The following is a 20975-nucleotide window of genomic DNA, read 5'->3' as shown; positions in this document are numbered from 1 at the left end:
AATGACGATGAGAGACTAACATGAAGAGAGTATATATGTGTATAAATATATTTATCTATATATTTTCAAGTGCAGTTTTACCCTGTAAAAACAAAGCAAAAAGAAAACACAGACAGATTCAAGGGAACAGAAGTCCATTCATGACAACGTTCTTTGGCTCTCACAGTATCTTAAATCCTACAATAAAATATTCTTTATAATTGTTAGCGGAGGCCACAGATAACTCTGAACAAGTGTAGGTCTAGTTTGGACTTTTGCTCAGGACGCCACATGGCAGGAATCCGTTTGGGAGCGAGTGCTCTCATTCAACACATCTGTGAGTGTGAGGATCCTTCATGTGGCCCAGCAGCTCGGCCCAGATAGCTTGAGTTACATGGTAACTTGAGAGGGAGCCGGGCGGGGGAGACGGCCTCAGGGAGGGAGGGGGGCGCGGGACCTGTGTGTGTGTGTGATGGGATCTATAATAGAGAAAAGAAAGCAAATTAAAGGGGCGTGTGTGTGTGTGTGTGTGTGTGTGAGGAGGGAGTTCCCAAAGTTTTCAAAGAGAGCGACTCCTCATATGCAGGGACACACACCATGATCCTTCATGTGTGTGTGTTGGTGTTTCATTAACTGAGCAGCTTTTGTCCAGAACTGGACTTTGACTTTGGACCTGGTCTGAGGAAGAAGAATGGGGCCGAGAGAGAAAGCCCAGACGTGATGGAGCGACCCCTCTAGCTGGACGACATGGTCAGATGGAGCGGGCTGAGCGCTCCTGGGCTGCTGCTGCGTTTGGGGCTGCTGCTGACGGCGGTGTGCGTGAGCCTGCATGTTTACCTGGAGTCGCACTGGCAGAGGTGGGAGCAGCCCAGTCGAGGCGAGCAGGACCCGGTGAGGTCAGAGGAGCAGCCGCTGAGGAGGAGAGTCACCTACATCCACTCGCTGAGGAGGAAGGGTCAAGCTGGACAGGACTCCTCACCTCCACCGCTCAAAGCTCACAAGAAGGTAGGACCACCCGACTGGACCTGGGGACTCCACCTAAAGATAGAAAGGGTCAGCGAAACAGCGATGTGAACATTGGATTACAATACTAGGCTTAACCTATGATAAATGGAACGAATTAAAAATATTCATGATCAAGAAAGGTGATCCATTCAGACAATAAGCAGAAGAAAATGAATAATATTAATGTTATCATAAACATGTTTCAATGATTACAATATTATGACTGTGTTTCTGGAAAAATAAACTTTCATCACTTCTATTTAAATATATATATATATATATATATATATATATATATATATATATATATATATATATAAAGAAGACGAAATTAAAACTATTTTTTTAATACATTTGTGAACCTCATAAAGAGGTCATATATTACGTTACGTATATACGTTTTTTATGATTTTACTCACAATATACCAACACATTGATTTAAATACAGATTAGATTTATTTATCCGTCTTTTTGACTCTTTTTTTTACTGTATTATTCAAATATTTGTCGTAAAATTTAAGTAACGTTTCCAAATATACTGAAGGACTTGCATTCTCGGGGAAGAATGTTTGTGCTCCACAGGTCGAAACGTTTGCTCATCTCCAAGTTTTTAAGTGAGGTATTTAACGCCTGTTATCTGGACGTAGATCGTTGTTGAGAGAGACAGATCGACTGCCTCTTCTCAGAGACTCACAGGATTAAAGAGGCGTAATCCCAGGAGAGCGATGAAGGGAGAATCGATGGCGCTTAACAGCTGTGAAGTTGAAAACAAGAGGAGATACTCGCGTTTAAGAGTCATAAACATCAGGAGATGACACAGAGATGTTGGTTAAAACTGCTGCCAGCAGAAATGCTTCAACCCTGGATTACATTCAAGACGACAAAACAAATGCTAACAAACAAGCTAATCAGTTACGTCAGCGGGCTAGCATTGCGGTGTTAGCACCAGCTAGCTAGAGCTCAATGGTAAAGCTAATAAAACGGTTAGCTTAACTATGAATTGTGACATTACCAAGCAGTATGTCAATATTTGGATACTAGCATCAACACAAAAGATGACTAAAATGCTAACAAACAAATGATCAGACGAAGAAGGATAGAAGAAGTTCACTAAAAATAACTGGAAGGAGTCACAAATACAGCATGAAATAGAGCTGTAGCATTTAGCTTTAGCCAAGTGGTAGTAACACTGTTGGCAGCTAACTAAAATCCCGTAGTTACTAAAAGTGTTTTGGGTCAAACTCAGCGATGCGCACATAAAGAATGACCATTGACCTGCAGATGACGCTTGGGCGCAGCAAAACCTCTTCTGCCCCTCCTCACCATGGAGGTATAAACCTCCCCTCCACACACCCATTTCTCCATCTATTTTTGATTCTTTCTGTCACCTTAGTTTCTAAATCTTTCATGAGTCAAGCCAGCCTGCTTGACAATCCCTGCAGGCCGTGGTGTCACTACAAAAACCAGAGCGTTTGCGCAGCATCAATATTACACTCAGGCATATGCTCTCGCTGCCAGGCACCGTGGCTCCCAGCGGCCCCCGAGACATTCTTGTGTCACATCAGCTGCTCCACTCCTCACCGCCTTCTCCTCTCCTCACAACTATGGGCTGCATTTTCGCTTCATTCTATCGCTCCACTTTGACTTCGCAAGGATTTGTGATGAAGATGAACACATCAATAACTTTGGAAAAAAAGCTGTTATTGATGCACTTCTCTTTGTTCTGGCAAGAGAGGAATATATAGTCATTGCGTCCTAGTTTAGAAAACAGATTATACAACTCTCTTTTCAAGTTTTCATCCGGTCTAAAGCAGCTTTAAGTCAAAGTGAAGCAGCACACTTTTGTTTACTATGTGGCATATTTCACGTCCAGATATGAGCTCTGCTATGCCCAGTGTTTACATTGGAATCCTTCAACACTCTTATCAGCTCATATTTGCCCCAGGTTTGCTTGAAAGATGCCATTTGCTGAGTTTCAAGTGCAATAAATCCGGTGTCGCCATTCGGTTGTTTTGGATGTACTACTTCCTTCTCCAGAAACTGTGTTTTTGTGGGCGTAAATTCACCAATTTCAACTCTACGTTAGACTGTTTAACCAGCAATGTTCCCTCTAAGCTACGCGCGTGCACAATTGTGCACAGCTGATAGGAGCTCAGCTCACAAAAATATCTACACTGCGCAACAAAAATTCATCCAGAATTGAATATAAATTTTCGCAATTTCCGGACTACAGAAGCCCTGTAGTCCGGAAAAAAACAAAAACAAAAAAAAAACCTCAATCCAATACTTTAAAAATATGAGCGTTGCTAACAAACAGTAGGTTCAACCTGCAAGGAAACAATCTCATCCTCAGCAACTGTCTAATTTAAAAACATTCAGTCCCACAGGGACTGGAAAATGAATGTTTACTAAAAAGGTTTACAGATTCTGGAGGGTTTAAAGCAGCGTTTTTCAACCGGGATGCTAACGGCTAACGTGACGTCTCACTTCAAAACTTTATTGATACTCACGGACTGTCAAAGTTTGCTTGGTGGTTTAAAAGTTAGCGAGAAACTAAACACACGACAACATAAACGCCCTCCAAAAAGTATTACGAAAGAAAGAATAATGGTTTTTATGGAGCTAGTTCAGGCAAAGAAAAACGGCAATAAAATCATGCAAATCATACAGTGTCTTTCTGCAAATAGCCAGGCAAAGTAACAAGTGTCAGTAGCTTCAGTTTTCCACAAATGAATAGGGAATTTCTATAGGACTTTAAGCATAAGTGAGTTTTGGCCGAGGTTCCTCAGGTGGTGAGCCTCGGGATTTTTTCAATGAACCAACTGCGCCACGGCTAGAAAAAGTTTGAAATACACAGGTTTAAAGGATGGAGAAACGAAGGACCTAAACTAAAGACAATATCAGCAGCTTCACACAGTAGGTGTCTGCAGGACACCATCTTCTTCACAGCTTCCTAAACACCACACCATCTGTTCCTCCTCCATTAAGCGTATTTCAGTGTTGAGAGTGGCTATGCATTAGTGCGCTGACACTTCATCCACAAGTGCAGACGTATGTAGGAAGTCAGACGAGAGAGGGAGCAGGAACAGAGCGACTGGATCACAGTCATAAACACAGTGCCTCCAGTCACGGTGACGCAGGAGGACGCAACCAACATGGCACTTCAAACATCTCCATCCTCACTGAAGAAAGAACAGACTCTGCATCAGATTTACAGCAGAGTTTCTCACAGGTGAAGAGTCTGCGTTTTGGATTGGAGGTGGCTGCAGAACGGAGCTTCTCGTCTCTTTGTACGTCGGACAGATTGATCCCCATAATTCCATCTCAAAGCAGATTGCTTTATTTAAGCGAAGCTCATGATCACGTCCTTCTAGTATTAATCTCAATAATCCCCATGAGCAGCAGAGTGATGAATACCAGAGCTGCGACCGCTCCAACTGCCACCAGGACTTTGGGTTGAATTCCTCCCTGAGAAACCCAGTGACCCTCAGTGTGAAGGGAGAGTCAGTAATCCCCCGGGTCTGACTGGACCCAGTTCTCAGACCGGGACTCTGGGGACCACTGAGAGCGTAAGACAGTCCTTACGCCTGGGGTGTGTTGTGTGAAAACATTTCGTCAATGGTAAACATGCTCAATATTTCTGTCCAAACATTTTAGCATGAGCGGGAAGAGCCGATTTCTCCCAACTAGAACTGTAGCACATAGTAGTAGAACGTAACCAGTTCAAGAAGCGATACGACACCGAAACTCTGAAGCATTGAATGGGCGGCCATTTTGACACCAGCCTTGAATCATGAGTAAATCCTCACCTGGTCTGTTCCCTCAGGTGTATGAGTTCGTTCCACAAGCAGCAAATATGTTTCTGTCATTTAGTTCTGATGATGTTCCTTTGTGAATTTTCCATTAAAAACACCGAAAACCATCACCATTTTCACCTCCATGTTACATGTTTTCCAGTCATTGTGCTGTTACCACACTCCATAAAACCAAATTATGACGGGAAGATGCAAGATTTCTGCTTTGGAGCGTGAGCTTCTAAATGCGTGTGGTCTGCTGTGATGAGATTATTGTGGCGCCTCCATCCCATTCTTACACCCGAGGCTTTTCTATGCGACGCATGGCCCTCGGCATCAGGCCAAACAATATGGACTTGAGTTGAAAACCTAAAACATCAGCATGCAACGCTGAAGGCTGCATCCTGCGTCAACACAGGACGCTACAGTCACATGACCAGAGTCGCTCTTTGACGCCTTGGCAATAAGGATGTGTTGACATAATCACGCTTTTTCAAAATCCTTGTATGGAACCCCTTTCACTGCCATAACTCTCAGCCATGAAAATCCCCAAATAAATGGGATACTAACATAACAGACATGAAATTCAGAGGCAAACTGATTTGACACAGCTTTAACAGCAAAACACTGCAGGCCAAGAAGAGGTAGCGCGACCAAGAGCTAGCACAGCTAAGAGCTAGCATAGCCAAGAGCTAGCATAGCCAAGAAAAACGTAAAAAAGGGCAGGTGTTAACTGAACAGGTGAATTAAGAGGGATGTGATCACAGAGCTCAAGAGTCATTCTAAATGGAGCGTAGACCAAAGCATAATACAAGTGACATCCAAGTTACGATCGGGATCGGTTCTGACCAACCGGTCGTAAGTCGGATTGGATGTAAGTCAAATCCCATTCAAAATAGCCCACGCGAGCGTTATAGGTGCTACTGTAGTGGTAGATGGCTGTGTGAGAGTGAGATGCTGGGATACTGCGCTGCCGTAACTGTCGTACGTGTTGCCAGGCTGCTACGTGCTGCGATGTCCGACATTGAATAAAGAAAAAAAATAAGCAACTGCTGGCCGTGGTCGTAAGTACGGGTGAACGTAAGTCGAGCAGGTCGTAAGTCGGATGTTACCGTGGCTAGCTGATCATATAGAATGGCTCCAGTGCCTTGTGAAATATACATTTTGTAGATCCATGACTGCAAACTGTTGAAGACGACAAACAGCTGAGCGGTTGAAAACAAGATGTGGAAGTGCTTTCCAAGTAAAGATGGAATTGGCTGGTTTGCCTAGCAACTTTGTGTTGCACATGAGCAACAGTGATGCGAGTTGCTTCTCTGTCCAATAACATACGAAAACACCACTGTTGGTGGACACCTTTAAAGTGTAATAACATGAGCAGTGGAGCTGCAAATTGCATCATGGCTGGTTCTCATGTAAAGCTCCTCCTGCAGCGCCGCACAACGCCGGCTTCTCACTGTGAGGACCAAGACTGACCGAGGGAAGCGTGGAGCAGCTGCCAAGTTCTTGTGGAGGCACAAAGGAACCATTCAGAGGATCGATCGCTCCCTCTCTGGAGGAATATATTTCAAATCAAGCCGCTTCAAACGCAGTATTTACATCTCAACTTGAGCTCCTTAACTAAATAATCAAAGCCACATGTGGCGGAGCCTGGCTTCTCCTCGCAACAGAGTCAACAGTGGCTCTATTGTGCGCTAACTGCTATCACACAGAAACAAGCGCAGGAGGCGGGAAGAGTCGGTGTCAGACTGTCAAGTCCGCAGTCAGGAGCGCACAATAATCCCTTCAGACGTGGACGGCTTGTCTGGAACATTCCTGAAGCCTCCCTCCCAGCTGACAAGAATGAGTGCATTGACCTCTGGAGCTTCCATCTTGGGCGCTCACCTCCACTGCACATCCACGGCAGCGTGTGCTCTCACGGGCCATCAACGTCTGCTTCATGCTAATGGAGTCATGGAGACGCTTGAGTGCATGTTTGTTTAGCCACTGTCACCGTCTGCGGGTCCGGTTGCTCCGACCACACCGGCTTTGCTCCAGACAAAAAGACAGAGAGGCTAGTATTGAGGAGAAAATCCAGACTTAAGTATTTAGGACTTTTCTGTTGTTAAAATGTGCATTATTTAACAGTGACCCCTGGTGGTCAGATTGGAACAGATTTGCCCTGTGGGTGTGCCATAGAGTTCAGTATACACACTACTAACAGAGCTAAATGGATCGATGAGGATAATGTGAAAATACTGAAGTGAAGTTTGCAACAGAAAAACATGGAAATAAGAATCTGGCCAACACGTGTGGTGGCGCATGGATGGGTGATTCTCTCACTCAAGTACATTTCCAAAAGGGCCACGTTATGTAGTGTGCCTTTATGAAGGGGAAGTTAAGCCAAAAGGAAGAAGATAAAAGGATGAAAGAGGTAAAGATTTTGCTACTTTAACATACTTTTTATTTAAAGATTGTCAGTGTCAACCATGAATCCCACGTAAGTGATGAATACCTCTGTACTATGGATAAAGCATGTAATATAAGATGTAAAGGCACTATTTTTTAGGTTTTTTAAATATATTTAAATGATTTTCAATTACGGTGGCCCCAAAGGACAAACAACAAACACAAAAGAAAAGTACGACTACAAGCCAAAAAGCACAACAGAATCACAATTACAAAAAAACAGAAACACATTCACAGAAAACAGAATCGCAATAACTTATGAAGGGGGGAACCTGCTATAAAGCCTGTGGCTGCTTGGACAAAGTGCACAACTACAGTTGCCATTCCGTTTCTGTAAATGTGCTTTTTGGTTTGTGGTCGTACTTTTCTTTTGTGTTGTCTTTTGCCCTTCGGGGCCACTGTATTAATAGCTATCATTTTGTTTTCTGACCTCATGAGAGTAAATAAACACAAGCAAAGAGCCACACTTTGCCCACTCTGCTTTTCACACAAGATAGTTTGCAGAACGGTTGCCATATTGTTGGTTCCACGCCTAACTGGAGAGTTTGTGTCGCCGATATCAAGGTCTCTCGAGTCTTTCAAGCTGTCACTCTCAGTTCCTCAAGTTCTAATTCAGGGCGTCACAGCTCTCGCTATCCGCAGACGCCACTGACAGATTCCATGTCTGGGATCCCGTCCAAAACACGAGGCAACAGGAAGCACGACTTCTCACGGTCACGCTCCACCTGTCTCTTGGGAAGCTTGCTGACGCCCAGGTTCAGCAGTTTAATGTCAATGATCATGTGAAATTGCTCACAGGGACAAAACAATTTGGCAGCGTGACTTTGAAGCAACACGTGCAGCACTGACAGGGCTGAGGCGTGTGTGTTAGCAGAGGATGGTAGTGTGAGCGAACTGTGAGAGAGAAGAGCACATGATTTGGAACCTAGACTTTCTGAGGCCGTGGTTCTCAAACAGGGTGAAGCTGCTATTAGAATAGCAGGAAGTATGACTAATATTTTTGGATTATTTCTAGAGATGCCTAAAAAAAGAGTTTAATAATTAATAAACAATATTTTTGTTTGAATGTTTTTTTTTTGGTTTTGTGTGTTAATGTCGGTTCTGTTTTCGTACTTCGGCATTATTGGTGGAATAAATGCTTGTGAACCACGAAGCAGCCCTCGCTTAAACTCGACAGGAGTAACAAGTGGTACATGGGTTACATATGTGTACACGTTATATGAAGAACTAACTGTATTCTTTCTTTTTTTATGTGTTTGCCATTCTAATATGCAAGAGAATGTAATGTCACAGCCATTTGTCAGGCACCACTGTAGCAGTGGTCTCTGAAAATAGGTGCAGAACCATGGTCCAAAGGCCATGAAAGACAGACACAGTCAAGTTTGTGTTCCTTGTTGACTTATGAAAATATAAATTCAGCTGATAACCAAAGCTGCGCCGATGGTCTCACACCTGAGTCAGCTCTGGATTGAGATGTCATCGTAGCAAACAAGCAGTGAGCACAATGGTTTTGGGATCTGTGGCGCCCGAGGAACAAAGGTGCAGCCAATATCCTGGTTTTTACTCCCCGATTCAAAAGATTCACGAATGAAAGGATGAATTTGCTCCTGTGAAATACAAACACCCCTTCATTAAGGTGGTGAACCCATCCATCCGCTTCTGCTTATCCCGGGTTCAGCGAGCGGCGTGTTGTGCGAGGAGCTAATGACCTGGGTGATGATGAAGCTGCAGCCCACAGACAGATGGCCGGAGTCACTTCCTGTATTCTCAATAGTCAGGTGGAGGTGAAGCGAAATGTTGTCCATGGAACCGCACGCTGCCGTTCACGCTGGGCTCGGGAGTGAACTACGCTCCTGTTATATAACAGTAACAAGTGAGAGACGTTTCCTGGCTCCTCAGCTGACCGTCCTGTCTCATCTCCGCTCTAATCCAGCCATCTCCTGCTCACCCAGCTATCCTCCTCCACCTCCGCTCCGGGGGATTATTCATGGAGGGCAGGACTTGTGCGCACACCTCGGCCACGTCCAGACAGAGCGGCACAGATCCACTCAGCCTCGGTCACGCAGGTCATGCAGAAAAGCCGGTAACACGGCCGTCGGGTCCAGGGTGACGGAACAGACACCCCTTTGTCACCGTGAGCTGCATAATGTGATGTGAAGGCAAACTTTCAGCAGAACAGGGGGAGCTAGAGAAGGGCTTTACACTGATGGAATTTGACTCCGCAGCATGGCTGGTTTCTTCCATGCATCGCGCTGCTGTCTGGGTTAAACTCACTTTGCCTTCTAGCTCAGCTCATGTGGACAAACACAGACGTGACTATGGATCCAGATCTGGATTAAGTTAACCCATGAGTCACAGATCAGATGCTGCTCATCTGCAGGACAGATCAAAGCATGTGTTTATGATCCAGCTGATGTTTGGATGGATCTGCACGGACATATGCCCCGCCCCCCAGCCCAGCATTGATGCGTTGTTTGTGAGTTACGAATCCGTTCAACTACTTAAATTACCGCATTTGAGTCAAACGGCTGCAGGCCGAATCAAACGTGGTTGGCTTATGAAATGACTGCTTGACTCTAGCGAGTCCCAGTGAATTAGAGTCAATTCAAATCTAGCGTCATCTTAATGAGAACGAGTCAGAGCGACACTTGAATGCGAGTGCGTGGCTGATGTCACCAGATGAAGGTCTAAGCAGCCGAGGCGCGACACGTCTCGGTGGTGGATCTCCACCTGCCGTCCCACCAGTGAGGACGACTTGACTGAACACGGAGCGCGACACTAATCTCATCACCGTTTAGCGCCGCTTCAGCAGGTAGTGGCAGCTTAAAGCCAGGAGGAGGCTCCAGCCTGCTGGGAACAAAGGCGCAGAGAGGCCTCTTTAAATTAGACACCCGCGGCCCACGTACTGGAAAACCTGCCAATATTTACCCGCGCTTCCTGTTGGCAGGAGGTGGGAGGAGCCAGTGCTCCATCTGAGTCCCCACTCAACCCTGAACTTTCTCGCCTCCCACGAAGTCTACTCCGCCACATCTCTGGCCTCATCGGTATTCCTGTCTCAACCTGCGCCAGGTGATATATGGCGACTGGATGGAAGATGAAAAGGGCAGCAGAGAGTTCCGGGAGCTTTCATCTGCTCTGGATAAATAACACGCTGGCGTCCATTAAAACGCACACTTGTCCGTCACTCTCCAGGGCCGTGGAGTTCTGTTGAAGCAAGCCCTGTTTCTTCAACCCACTTGATGTCCACTGTGACGCTGCTGTCTGAGTTCCTCACTGACCTCAGAGGAAGTACTTCCCTGCTCTCTGTCACGGGACAGAGAACCAGTCCGCCATATTGACTGGCAGGCGTGTGACTGGCCAGCAAGTGAGTCAAGGAGGTTGCTTCACCCTGGCTGGTTCTTACCCGACGTCATCCTGTTGTAGGGCCAACGGTTAACTGCGACACCCAGGGATCTAAAAAAACACAAAAAAACTGTTGCTTCAGTTAAAACTTTAATCTAAACTTTATTAATTCAATTGTAATTCTGACTGGACTGCTACACGCTCTTGTTTTCCTCATGGAGTGGACGAGGTAAACTGGGTATTCGACCAAACTCTCTGGTCACCAATGCTCAAAATCGCCACACAGCATATTCGGATATGACGTCCGACGCCCCGAACCACCGGAAATGGTCACCCAGACCGTTACAATACCATGAAATAAGGTGATCAATGTCATGAAATAACGTGATAGTTATTATGAAATAATGATATACTAGCATGACAAAACGTGATAAATATGAAATACCGTGATAAACATCATGCAATAACGTGATAAATATCATGACATAACGAGATACTATTATTAAATAATGTGACACGCATCATGAAACAACATGATAAATGTCATGAAATAATGAGATACTATCGTGAAATAACGCGATATTATGGTGAAATAACGTGAGACTTATCATTAAATAACGTTACAAATATTATGAAATAACGTGGTATTATCGTGAAATAACGTGATATTATGGTGAAATAACGCGATATTATGGTGAAATAATGTGATAAATATCATGAAATAACGCGATATTATGGTGAAATAACGTGAGACTTATCATTAAATAACGTTATAAATATCATGAAATAACGTGGTATTATCGTGAAATAACGTGATAGGTATCATGAAATAATGTGATAAATAAAATAAAAAAGCTCGACAGCAACTCTGATGTTATGACACGTTGCAAATTGATTCAACGACGCGGCAAGAGAAACAAACACGTGGTTCTAGTTCGGTTCCATCGAAGGTGAGATACATCTCTGCAGCGGTAGCTGATCCTGGATCCGCTTCGCTGAATGGAAATGACGCGCGGAGAGCTGCGGGAGTGAATGTGCGCGCGTGTTATTTATCTAGAAGAGCGCTTTACTTCAGAGTGCGGGATGAAAGCCTCCTGTTGCGGTCGTCAGTCCGCTTCAGCAGAACGTCGCGCTGAGTGAAAACGCATCAGCCGAGCGAGAGAGAGTGCGCGTGCGTCCGTGTGCACGGGGCCGCACCAGGCGCGCATGTCCTGGATTTTTAATGTGATGTCAATGAATTCAATTTCAAGCTCATGTGCTCACTTTAATGTGTCAAAGGCAAATTCAATTAACTCTGCAGCTCGTTTGGCTTTCAGAGGAGCCACGTGGAATAGAAATAGGCGCTAAGAGACACGTCAAATATTAAGCAGACAGGGCCGCAAAAATGACAATAACAATGAGAAATACAATTGCAAAAGTGTTGGTTTTTGAGTTTTCCAATGAAATGTAAATGAACAGTCTTCAGTGACAAACACGCCTCTCCAGCGCCACCTCTCACACCAGATGTAAACACAGATATGTGAAGGCACTTGTTGCTGAGAACACGGTGACCTACTTTTTGGACACATAATGGCAACGTTGTCCTTGCACCAGGTTTTTATGACGTGTTGACGAGTCATTGAAACTGATGTTTGTCTGCAGACCTCTAGATGGCGCATCGACTTGCAGCCCTTCGCCAGCGAGACTCGCTCTCTGGAGGACGAGGCCTCCAGGTTTCTCTCCTACATCACAACACCACAAGTGAGTAACTGCTCCTGTCTTGATGGGAAAGAGCTCAGAACACAATAGTGGAAAGTGAAGAAGAACCTTGACGTGTTTTAGAATGATACATTAGAACTAGTGGTGGGACTTTAGTGAGTTAATTAGGATTAATTAATTACAACATTATTACAATTAAATAATAACAACAAACATTTCATTGAATTTCATTGAACAGTTTGCTCTCCAGACAACAGGGAACCTTTGTAAGAGCAGGAGTTCCTGGTCCACTGATCACACTGATGCACAAGACACGCGGCAGCTAGGATGATAACAACAACAACAAACATGGAGGAATCCCTGAACAAAAGCAAACAAAAGCATCTGTTTGCTTTGGTTCAGGGGTGTTTTTCACTGCACAATGTTCAGGGTTTCCACTACTCTGAATGGACCTGAAATTCTTATAAAATTGAAATTCTTATACAAATATTTTCAAGACATTAAAAGAGCTTTAGTTTAAATAAGGTGATATAAAAACTTGAATATAGACACCATCCTGATTTATTGTGTCAAACTGATGCAAAATAAACAATATTTTGTTGTTTCAATGTATGTATGGGTCCATCACTTGATTCAATAACCAAATTCTTTCAAATGGAAAAAATGTGGCTTCTTGTGGCCAATATTCATATACCATTAAACTGCGATTAATTGAGATTAATTAATCACAAATTCTCTAAAACTAGATTAATTTTTTTAATGGAATCCCACCCCTACTTAGAACACATTGAGATGTCTTTCAGAAGTTCAAATCTTGCACCAAGAAAATAGTCCAAACATAAAGAGTGAGACGATTATGAAATAGATTTGTTGCCGTGGTTAATGGGCTAATTGTTAGCACACGTCATGACAAAAAGCAGTCGGCTTTTGATCGGTTCTCAAAGAGAAGAAGAAAAGAAAAATTGTCATTTTGCTGATAAATTGTCCCTAAAACAAAACAAAAACACATTGAAAGTAATTGGTGTAGTTGTATGTTTGTAGCGACTCCAAACACAAACCATGTTGACAAGCAAGCTGGGCAAGATCATAAGGGTAAGTTTGTGGTCAACGAAAATACCTGCTCCCACCTCACCACGTCTCCACACCGCCGCCGCTGCCGCGGGGAACAGCCTGCTCGTCCTCGACCACAGCCCTGTGACAGCGTCAAACAAAACTCAATAACACAGCAGTATAAAGTCAGTTCAGAAAGCCACATCGGAGACGTACAGCATGCGAAACCATCGTGGCAAACATCGGCAGATCCTGGTGTCGTGTTTGGGAAGGGAAGACACTTATATTGGACCAACAGAGACTTAAGAGTGTGGACAAACTAGTGTTGCTAATGAAGCTGCGCTGGAGCTTCCTAGGTGGCGCCGTTGCTTCCACTAACAAACTGAGCTGCAGTTGTTGATGCTGTTTACCATGCGGGGGTTATTGAAGTCTGAGTGAGACAGTGTAATTCAGTGCCTCTCCTGACAGCGATCGGGCGAATAATGGTTTCACAAATGACTGAAATATGTTCCTGAGAGAAGTGAAGCTGCTCCACCTCGCCCCTGTCAGGTAACAAAGAAGAGAGGAGGTAAATAAGGAGACAGTAAGTGAGGCTTCAGCCTGCTCTGCTGCACCTTCTCAGCCTGTAAATCATCCCTCCTTCATCTGCTCGTAATGACAAAGCGCTAGTGATGCGACGGACGCCGCCGCACCTGGTGATGAATCGTCGGCGTAGCTTGGCGAGGAAAGCTCAAACACACACACCCCGGGTCAAGTGAAGTAGCCGAGTCCGAGGATTTATCGCATCAGTGTGATATTTTGAGAAGGCGACAGGTGCTGTTTGTCACAGAGCAGCAGCTCAGAGATTAAAGCTCTTGCTCTTCACTTTTAAAATACTGCCACTGAACTTTAAACTGACACACTATTTGTTTTCCCAAGAAATAAAGCCGCGGCCACTTATTCAGTGACGATCCAGGCTCACCATTCATCACCACACAACACACAAACATCAGCGACTCACTAGCTTCAGTCAAAGCTGAGATCGGGACAAAGCTTTGGTTGGTATTTAAAGGGAATATTTACTGTTACAAGTCTGTTTTTAACAAGTCTGTTGCAGTGTTTTAAGTGTCCATCCGTGGTGTGTTCAGGTGTCGTGCTCACCGATGTTGGCAGGTGAGGCGCTTCAAGAGTGGAACCAAGGAGCCTGGTCGGTGTGTCTGGACCCGAAATACAGACTGACCCATCGCCTCCAGGACAGACACTGCCGGGTCTACTCTTTCGGGTGAGACGGCGCACGCATGTTGCCTGTACATTTCAAGACTGTTTTTTAGAGCTATAAAAAAAAGGTCAAGACAGTTTGCTTCATCTTATTACACAACACTGGAGTCAGATGGAGCTGCGTGAAGAGTGTATTGCTGTTGCCATGGACACCACATCGTGAACATGGGTGAACCAACCAGAGTACCCGGAGCTTTTAGATCAGAGCAGCACCCCAGTCTGTTCACACAGGGGCCTTTATATCAAGAGCTAGACTCAAATCCAGCAGGTTATAGCGGTACATGCCATGACAACCCTGGTGCCGCTCTCCCCTGCCGCGCTGGCCTGCCGGGACGATGGAGCTCATTAATTCGGCTGCTGAGAGACAGCACAGGTGCAGGAGCATCAAGGCCTCAAGGTCACTGGAACGATGCTGTTTTTTTTTTTTTTTTCCTGGCACCCTGCCTCTTCGGCGCCGGGGTCACGGGGTCATGCCTGATATCCTCTGGCTAATTGCTGTGAAATCACTCATGCAAACAGTGTGAATGCAGAGAGGAGCTGCAGTGTGTGTCCTTTACAAACATCTGACCTGAATATCAAGTTGGGAAAATGTGACTCACACGTCCGATTTATTTCAGGTCAGTGAAATGTGTTTGAAGCCCGCAGGAGGAGTGAATCCCATCTCTCCGATTTTCCTCCTCAACAACACAGACTCGTGCTTGTAAAACTCTCCGATAAACAAAGGAAGAAAGTGTTAACCGTTTCAGTCTGCTCGGAATCTGTTATCTGACCTAGATTTATGACGCGTACACAAGCATGGAGTCTTCTGTTCTAGCCAGGCGATTCTATTCTTAGAGCAGGACTTGTGCTGAAGAGTTGACAAACGGGAGTGTGTCCACCGCAGCAAATACAAAAAGTTTCTTCAGAAGTGGGTTAATCTGAAATATGACTCGCTTTCCTTTTTTATTGTTGGCCATTTACTTTTGTAAGCTAAGAAGACAACCTCGAGGCACACAACTTATACACATTCTAGTTCAGTTCTCAGTTTCATGATGGACCACTGATAGTGTGGGAGGAAAGTGGAGTATCCCGAGGAAACACGTGCTAGTTCATATTTTTATGGTTATGGACGGAGCTGGATTCAGATATGGACGGAGCCTGCTGTCTGTTTTCAGCGTTAATTTCCTCTGTATTTCTGTTTCCACAAAGCCTACGGATAGAGGCCAAACAGAGCAGTACCAGCGGAAACCATGGGGGGCAGTGTTGCAGTTGCTACCCCATAAGTAGCTCTAATGAGACACAAAGAAGACATAGCAATGGTGGAAATTCTCGTCTTCCAGTTGTGATATATTTAGCAGCCTCACTGACCACTGCCTCCTACTATGTTGCTTCTGTTTAGTCCTTCGTGCAAGAGGGACATGATCAATACTTCTTCCACAGTCGCCATGTTGGTTTGTTGTCATCAACTTTTGATCGTGGGTTGCTCCCCCTGGTGGATATATTGGTGAAACGCAACAGTAACGTAAAGAACACGTGGAAGCATGTGATCAGTGACGGTAACATTTGAAAGGGACGGGTACGTAAAGGGAGCATAAGTGGGCCCTAAGGAAACCCCCCCATTGCACCTTGCTGTGAGCGACGGTCCCGCCACGTCCCCCCGTCAGAGTGGAGCAGTAGCGTTAGCATTCGACTCAGTCGAAAATGGGACACCCTACTTTTAGGCCGGATGCCTTGAGGACACCTTTTAGAGCACAAGACTCTCATTCCATTGGTCAAAATTCTGAGAAGCAACGTGGACAAGTGCTGCTGATTTGGTCCTTAAAGACAGAGGAACAATGTGAAGGCAAGCGGCTCACAAGTGCACAGAGAGGAGACGAGTGAGTCGGACTCACAGGGAGGGGGGGAGGGGCACAGGCCTCTGAAAAAAGCTTGGCTCAAACCCTAGGTGACTGTCTAACCTTCATATAGTGAACTCAGCAGCTCCTATCCCCTCACTCGAAAACCAAATCAGCTCACCAATACAGGAGTGACTGCCGACCTCAGAATCAGAGTCGGACCAAAAGCAAAAAGCGCCTGTGATTTGCTCAGTAACATTGGCAAAAACACTTCTAACACGACCTTCTACGGCATCATTGTGGCTGCAGCCCCACAGAGCTTCTGCCTCCATGGCTGACATTACCGTCATATTAATATTCTGCCGCAGGTCGGTAAACCCCACATTCATTTCTGTGCCCATAGGCGCACGATACCAAAGCGGAGAGGCTGCAATTCCCCCCCATTTTACAGCAATGCAATCTGGATTTTTCGAAGCGAGACCTTTCATGTTTCCCCCGAGCTTCACCAACTTGCTTATCTCCGGTCGGCTTCGACAAGTTCTGGACGATTCTCGTTCCTTGAGCTTAGAAGATGAGCGCTCCAATCGATGCGGGAAGCCGAGGGACTCGCAGATAAAACTGCGCGGTCAAGGTGGTGTCAGGCATTTTGGGGCAAGGAAGTGAAGGCAAACTAATGTGCATATTTTGATAAAGCACCAAGGAGAGGAGATAAGGAGGATGTCGTAACAGAAATGGCGAACATTCGGGAGGTTAATAGTAGAGCTCTCTTTTCTGGCCATCCTGGGAGAAAATGGATCAGTGAGCCACGGGCTTTGGTGGTAATGTTCAGAACAGATAACTATCTACGCAAACATGATCTGAAAAAGGCACTCGCCTGTGCTCCATCCGAACAATGGCCACTCCAGACACTGCTGAGGCATGAAGAACACTCCAGAGTGAAGGGAGTTTAGGGAATCTGGCGGCCTTGAATTCTGCCATGGCTCTTATAGACCGAACCAAGCTATTGCCCTAGAACACGGACAAGCAAATGAATTACCTTAAACAAGTTGTATATATATGAACAAATGATGAATAGGGAAAAATGGCCAACAAAAGTGGCGGCTGTCAGAAACATTTCTACACCATCAGTTGGATAGTTTGACTCCGCCCTCCCGAGGGCTCTATATAAACAATCCAAAGAACCACCTGCGGCCCCGTGGCCTCCAGATCTGATGCCTGTTCCAGGTGTTCTGCAATAATGCAGTAGCACATGCAACAAGCCTAGCGACTCGTATGAAGCTCCGCAGTCAGATTCCGGTTGATGAACTTCAGTTCGGCCATGGGCAGGTCCAACTAGGAGGATGCCCCAGGGCAGACCCGGGACACACAAGGGAACACGTCCCGAAACTGACCTGGGAACGCCTGTCTAAGCTCCAGCCTCTGCGACTTGAGGAGGCAGACGCTGTCCACAAACAAACACTCCCTCAGAAGCGGCAACTCCCTGACAGGTCACCAACACAAAAGCATTTAACCACAAAGCTCATCTGATTCAGAGCCTCTCCAGCGAGGGCTTTCCTTCACTGTGACTCTCCCCTCCTTTAAGCCACATGCTTGATGTTGCCTCTCTTCTGAGTGCGCTCAAACACCACCGACTGTTTCCCACTCTGCACTCTCTGGAGGAGAGATGTAACAGTGCGTGGACCCGCTTTATCAGTTTTGTCATTCAGAGGAGATAGTGATACACTCTGACCCCCCACACGTCCCTGGAGCACCCGCTGCATGAGTAATCCCCGATCTCCGTCATCTAAAGCGATTTGCCAGCCACAGCAGCTCAGCGCAGAGCGCCATAATCCTGGATGAAATATTTAATGTTATGAAAACAGACGTCTAGTGGATGGTGGGATCCAGCCAGAGGGCGGGGGTGGGGGCTCATCTGTAAAAGACGTGCGCTGTGACATGCGCCACCGTTACGGAAGGCAGCACAAACAAGGCACGAGGGAGAGGAGCGAGGCGTAGGAACGGGAGAACATGGAACTGTCAGTTCACATTCACACGTTCGCTTTTAAAGTGGCGCAGTGGGTCACTGAGAAGAGGAGACGACTCCTGAGGGCCACACACGTCCTGGTCGGGTCCTAGATTTGGTGAATCTGGCAGTTTGGAAATGAGACTTACAGCATGCTGCACACGAAGAGTGGCATCAGTTACAGTTCTACCCTCTTCTGCAATGAGTGGCGTCAGAGGTGGGATGTTGAACTGTCTTTAGGAGCTGAGTGAAATGAAGGGGTGTAGGGTAACACTGAGGAAGGTTTAGGTCCAGGGGTGTTCCTATGTGCAACTGAACTGAAATCTGTTTTTTGGAAGAACTGTATTCAGCCGAACCGCGCCGTGGAAAAGTGGAAAAGCATCGTGTTTGAAGAGGAGCTGGCGACCCACATCCTGGGTCAGAGCTGGAGGTAGCAGATGGGCTCTGTTTGAGGCCAAGATACAAACTGCTGGACAAAAATGCAGAAGACAGAACATGACTGCGGCATGAGCTTAGCATATTTAATATGCACTCATCATTTTCTTTTCTCGCATGAAATGCAGGTTGGGCGTAGACGACTGGGACCTGGAGAGCAACCTCTCCAGGTCGGGGTGCGAGGTCCACTGCTTCGACCCTAGCCTGAAGCAGCCTCACCTGCAGCGGGACGACATGTGGCTACATCGACTCTCGGTGGACTGGAGAGACCCCAACCCCGCTCTGCTCCAGCGGCAGCACAGCAACACCAAGAAACTGGCCACCATCCTGAACGACTTCGGCCACAGACAGGTACTGACTGGTGCCGCAGTCCACAGGCTAGCGCTGCGGATAGGGATGGTCATTGGTATCGCAGACGATCCTGATCCATGGCCGAAATAACTGGATTGGGTATTGGATTTTTTAAAATTATTTTAATATTTTCGCCACGTTGCGCCTTTGCTTATGCCAAGAAAAGCTTTACGTCTTCATAAAGCCAAAGCAGTTGCGCGTGGTGTAGTGGTAAGAAGCGGCATCGACCGATACTCAAGGCTGCAGTATCAGTCAGATCAATCAATCAGATGGGAAAAAGTGGCATCAAACCATCCATGACAGCAATGTTTCGTGAAAGTCGTAGCCTAACAGTTGCCTACCACAGAGGTCTCCGGAACACCCCGACTTACTCCCACCCCTTCTGCTTCTTCTTTGGTCAGTTTCCATCAGCCTCCTCCACCTGACTCTTCCATCCCTCCTAGTCACACCTGTCTTCTCCAAGTCATTAACCATGTTCCTGACCCACCTAAGATGACTTCCAGGCATCTCCACTCATTGAAGTCCAAACCCAGCTCAACCAACCTGAGAACAGGAGCCGCTTTCATGGGCTCTATTGTGGCATTTATCGTTGTTTCAACAACGGCAAATGACTTCCACAATGTTTCACTGCAACAGCCACTGTTGTCTCATATACAGTTATGTGGGTGGAGGTCCCGCGATTCCTTCAGTCCGATACGATGTTCTGGCTTCACGCTGACTTGAGTCATCTTGAACTGTTCTTCTCCTGGTCAAGGTCCAACTGGAGAAAAGGCTGCGGCATCTAACAGCGACGCAGCTGGAGTGACTAGTAAAGGCCCATGAGAGATGCCAAAACAGAACACACCTGTTTTCGCTTAAAGTCGGAGCCTGAACTGGAAGACCGAGCAGCTTTCTCTTCCAGCAACAGTGGAATGATAATATATGTATTTTGAAACAGATTTCCAAAACCTACAGCGATGACTCACTCTGCTGACCTGCTGAGATGACAGATGCCGTCGCCACGGAGACGGCGCTTATCAGCACATTTCTTCGATGTAAAAAAAAAAAAAAGTTTGGTGATTACGCACCAGCGTTTTTAAATGATGCATAAGCAGACAGAGATCTAAGCACATGTACACAAAGAATATTGATGGCTCTCCATCAAAGGCAGGCCACGTGATGAATTCCACTGAGGCTCCAGACACACAGATGGGTTTCTCCAAGCCAAAGAGATTTAATATCATGCGACTGTGTGTTGCAGGTGGATGTTCTGAAGGCGGATATGGAGAGTGCCGAGTGGAAGATTCTGGAGAATGTGATCCTGGAAGGCGTTTTGGACTCAGTGGGTCAACTGCTTCTGGAGCTTCACCTCCACTGGGCAGGGTTCGAGGTGGGCGGCGACGACCCCTCGGTGGTGCGCTATTGGTTCAGCCTGCTGAAGGAGCTGGAGAACGCCAACTTCAAGCTCTTCCACGTTCACAAGGACCCAGCCAAACCGCTGCTGTTCCTGCACAAGAATGTTCTCAACGCCAGCAGCGCTTATACCTTAAGCTGGGTCAACACGCAGTGGACACCCTGATGAACCAGCCACGGACCCCACTCGGATGACCCCGCCCAAAACAAGCTGGCAGTCGAGGAACTCCTCCTGCTTCTCTTATGCTCAAACCTGTGTGGAACAGTCAGACTCTTGGTGCTCTACCTCACCATCTCTGAACATCGTAGCTTCAACAAGAAGGTGTCAAACCAGAACATTAAATGAAACACATTTTCAACACGTCCTCTCAATTTCTGCATCGCCACTGTTTCCCCACGTTATTAAGC

General features: G+C 46.1%; 1 protein-coding gene across 1 annotated transcript; it reads left to right on the top strand.

Annotated features, from left to right (window-relative positions):
- Positions 1-588: 588 nt before the first annotated feature.
- Positions 589-20973, top strand: mettl24 (methyltransferase like 24). Its single transcript, XM_053881417.1, has 5 exons — positions 589-984; positions 12210-12308; positions 14444-14577; positions 18953-19175; positions 20416-20973. Exons 1-5 carry the CDS (start codon positions 727-729, stop codon positions 20731-20733), a joined length of 1032 nt encoding a protein of 343 aa, XP_053737392.1. The 5' UTR covers positions 589-726; the 3' UTR covers positions 20734-20973.
- Positions 20974-20975: the final 2 nt, after the last annotated feature.

This window comes from Synchiropus splendidus, chromosome 12, assembly GCF_027744825.2.
Source record: "Synchiropus splendidus isolate RoL2022-P1 chromosome 12, RoL_Sspl_1.0, whole genome shotgun sequence".
Taxonomy (NCBI): Eukaryota; Metazoa; Chordata; class Actinopteri; order Syngnathiformes; family Callionymidae; genus Synchiropus; species Synchiropus splendidus.
This window is presented reverse-complemented; position numbering and strand designations above follow the sequence as displayed.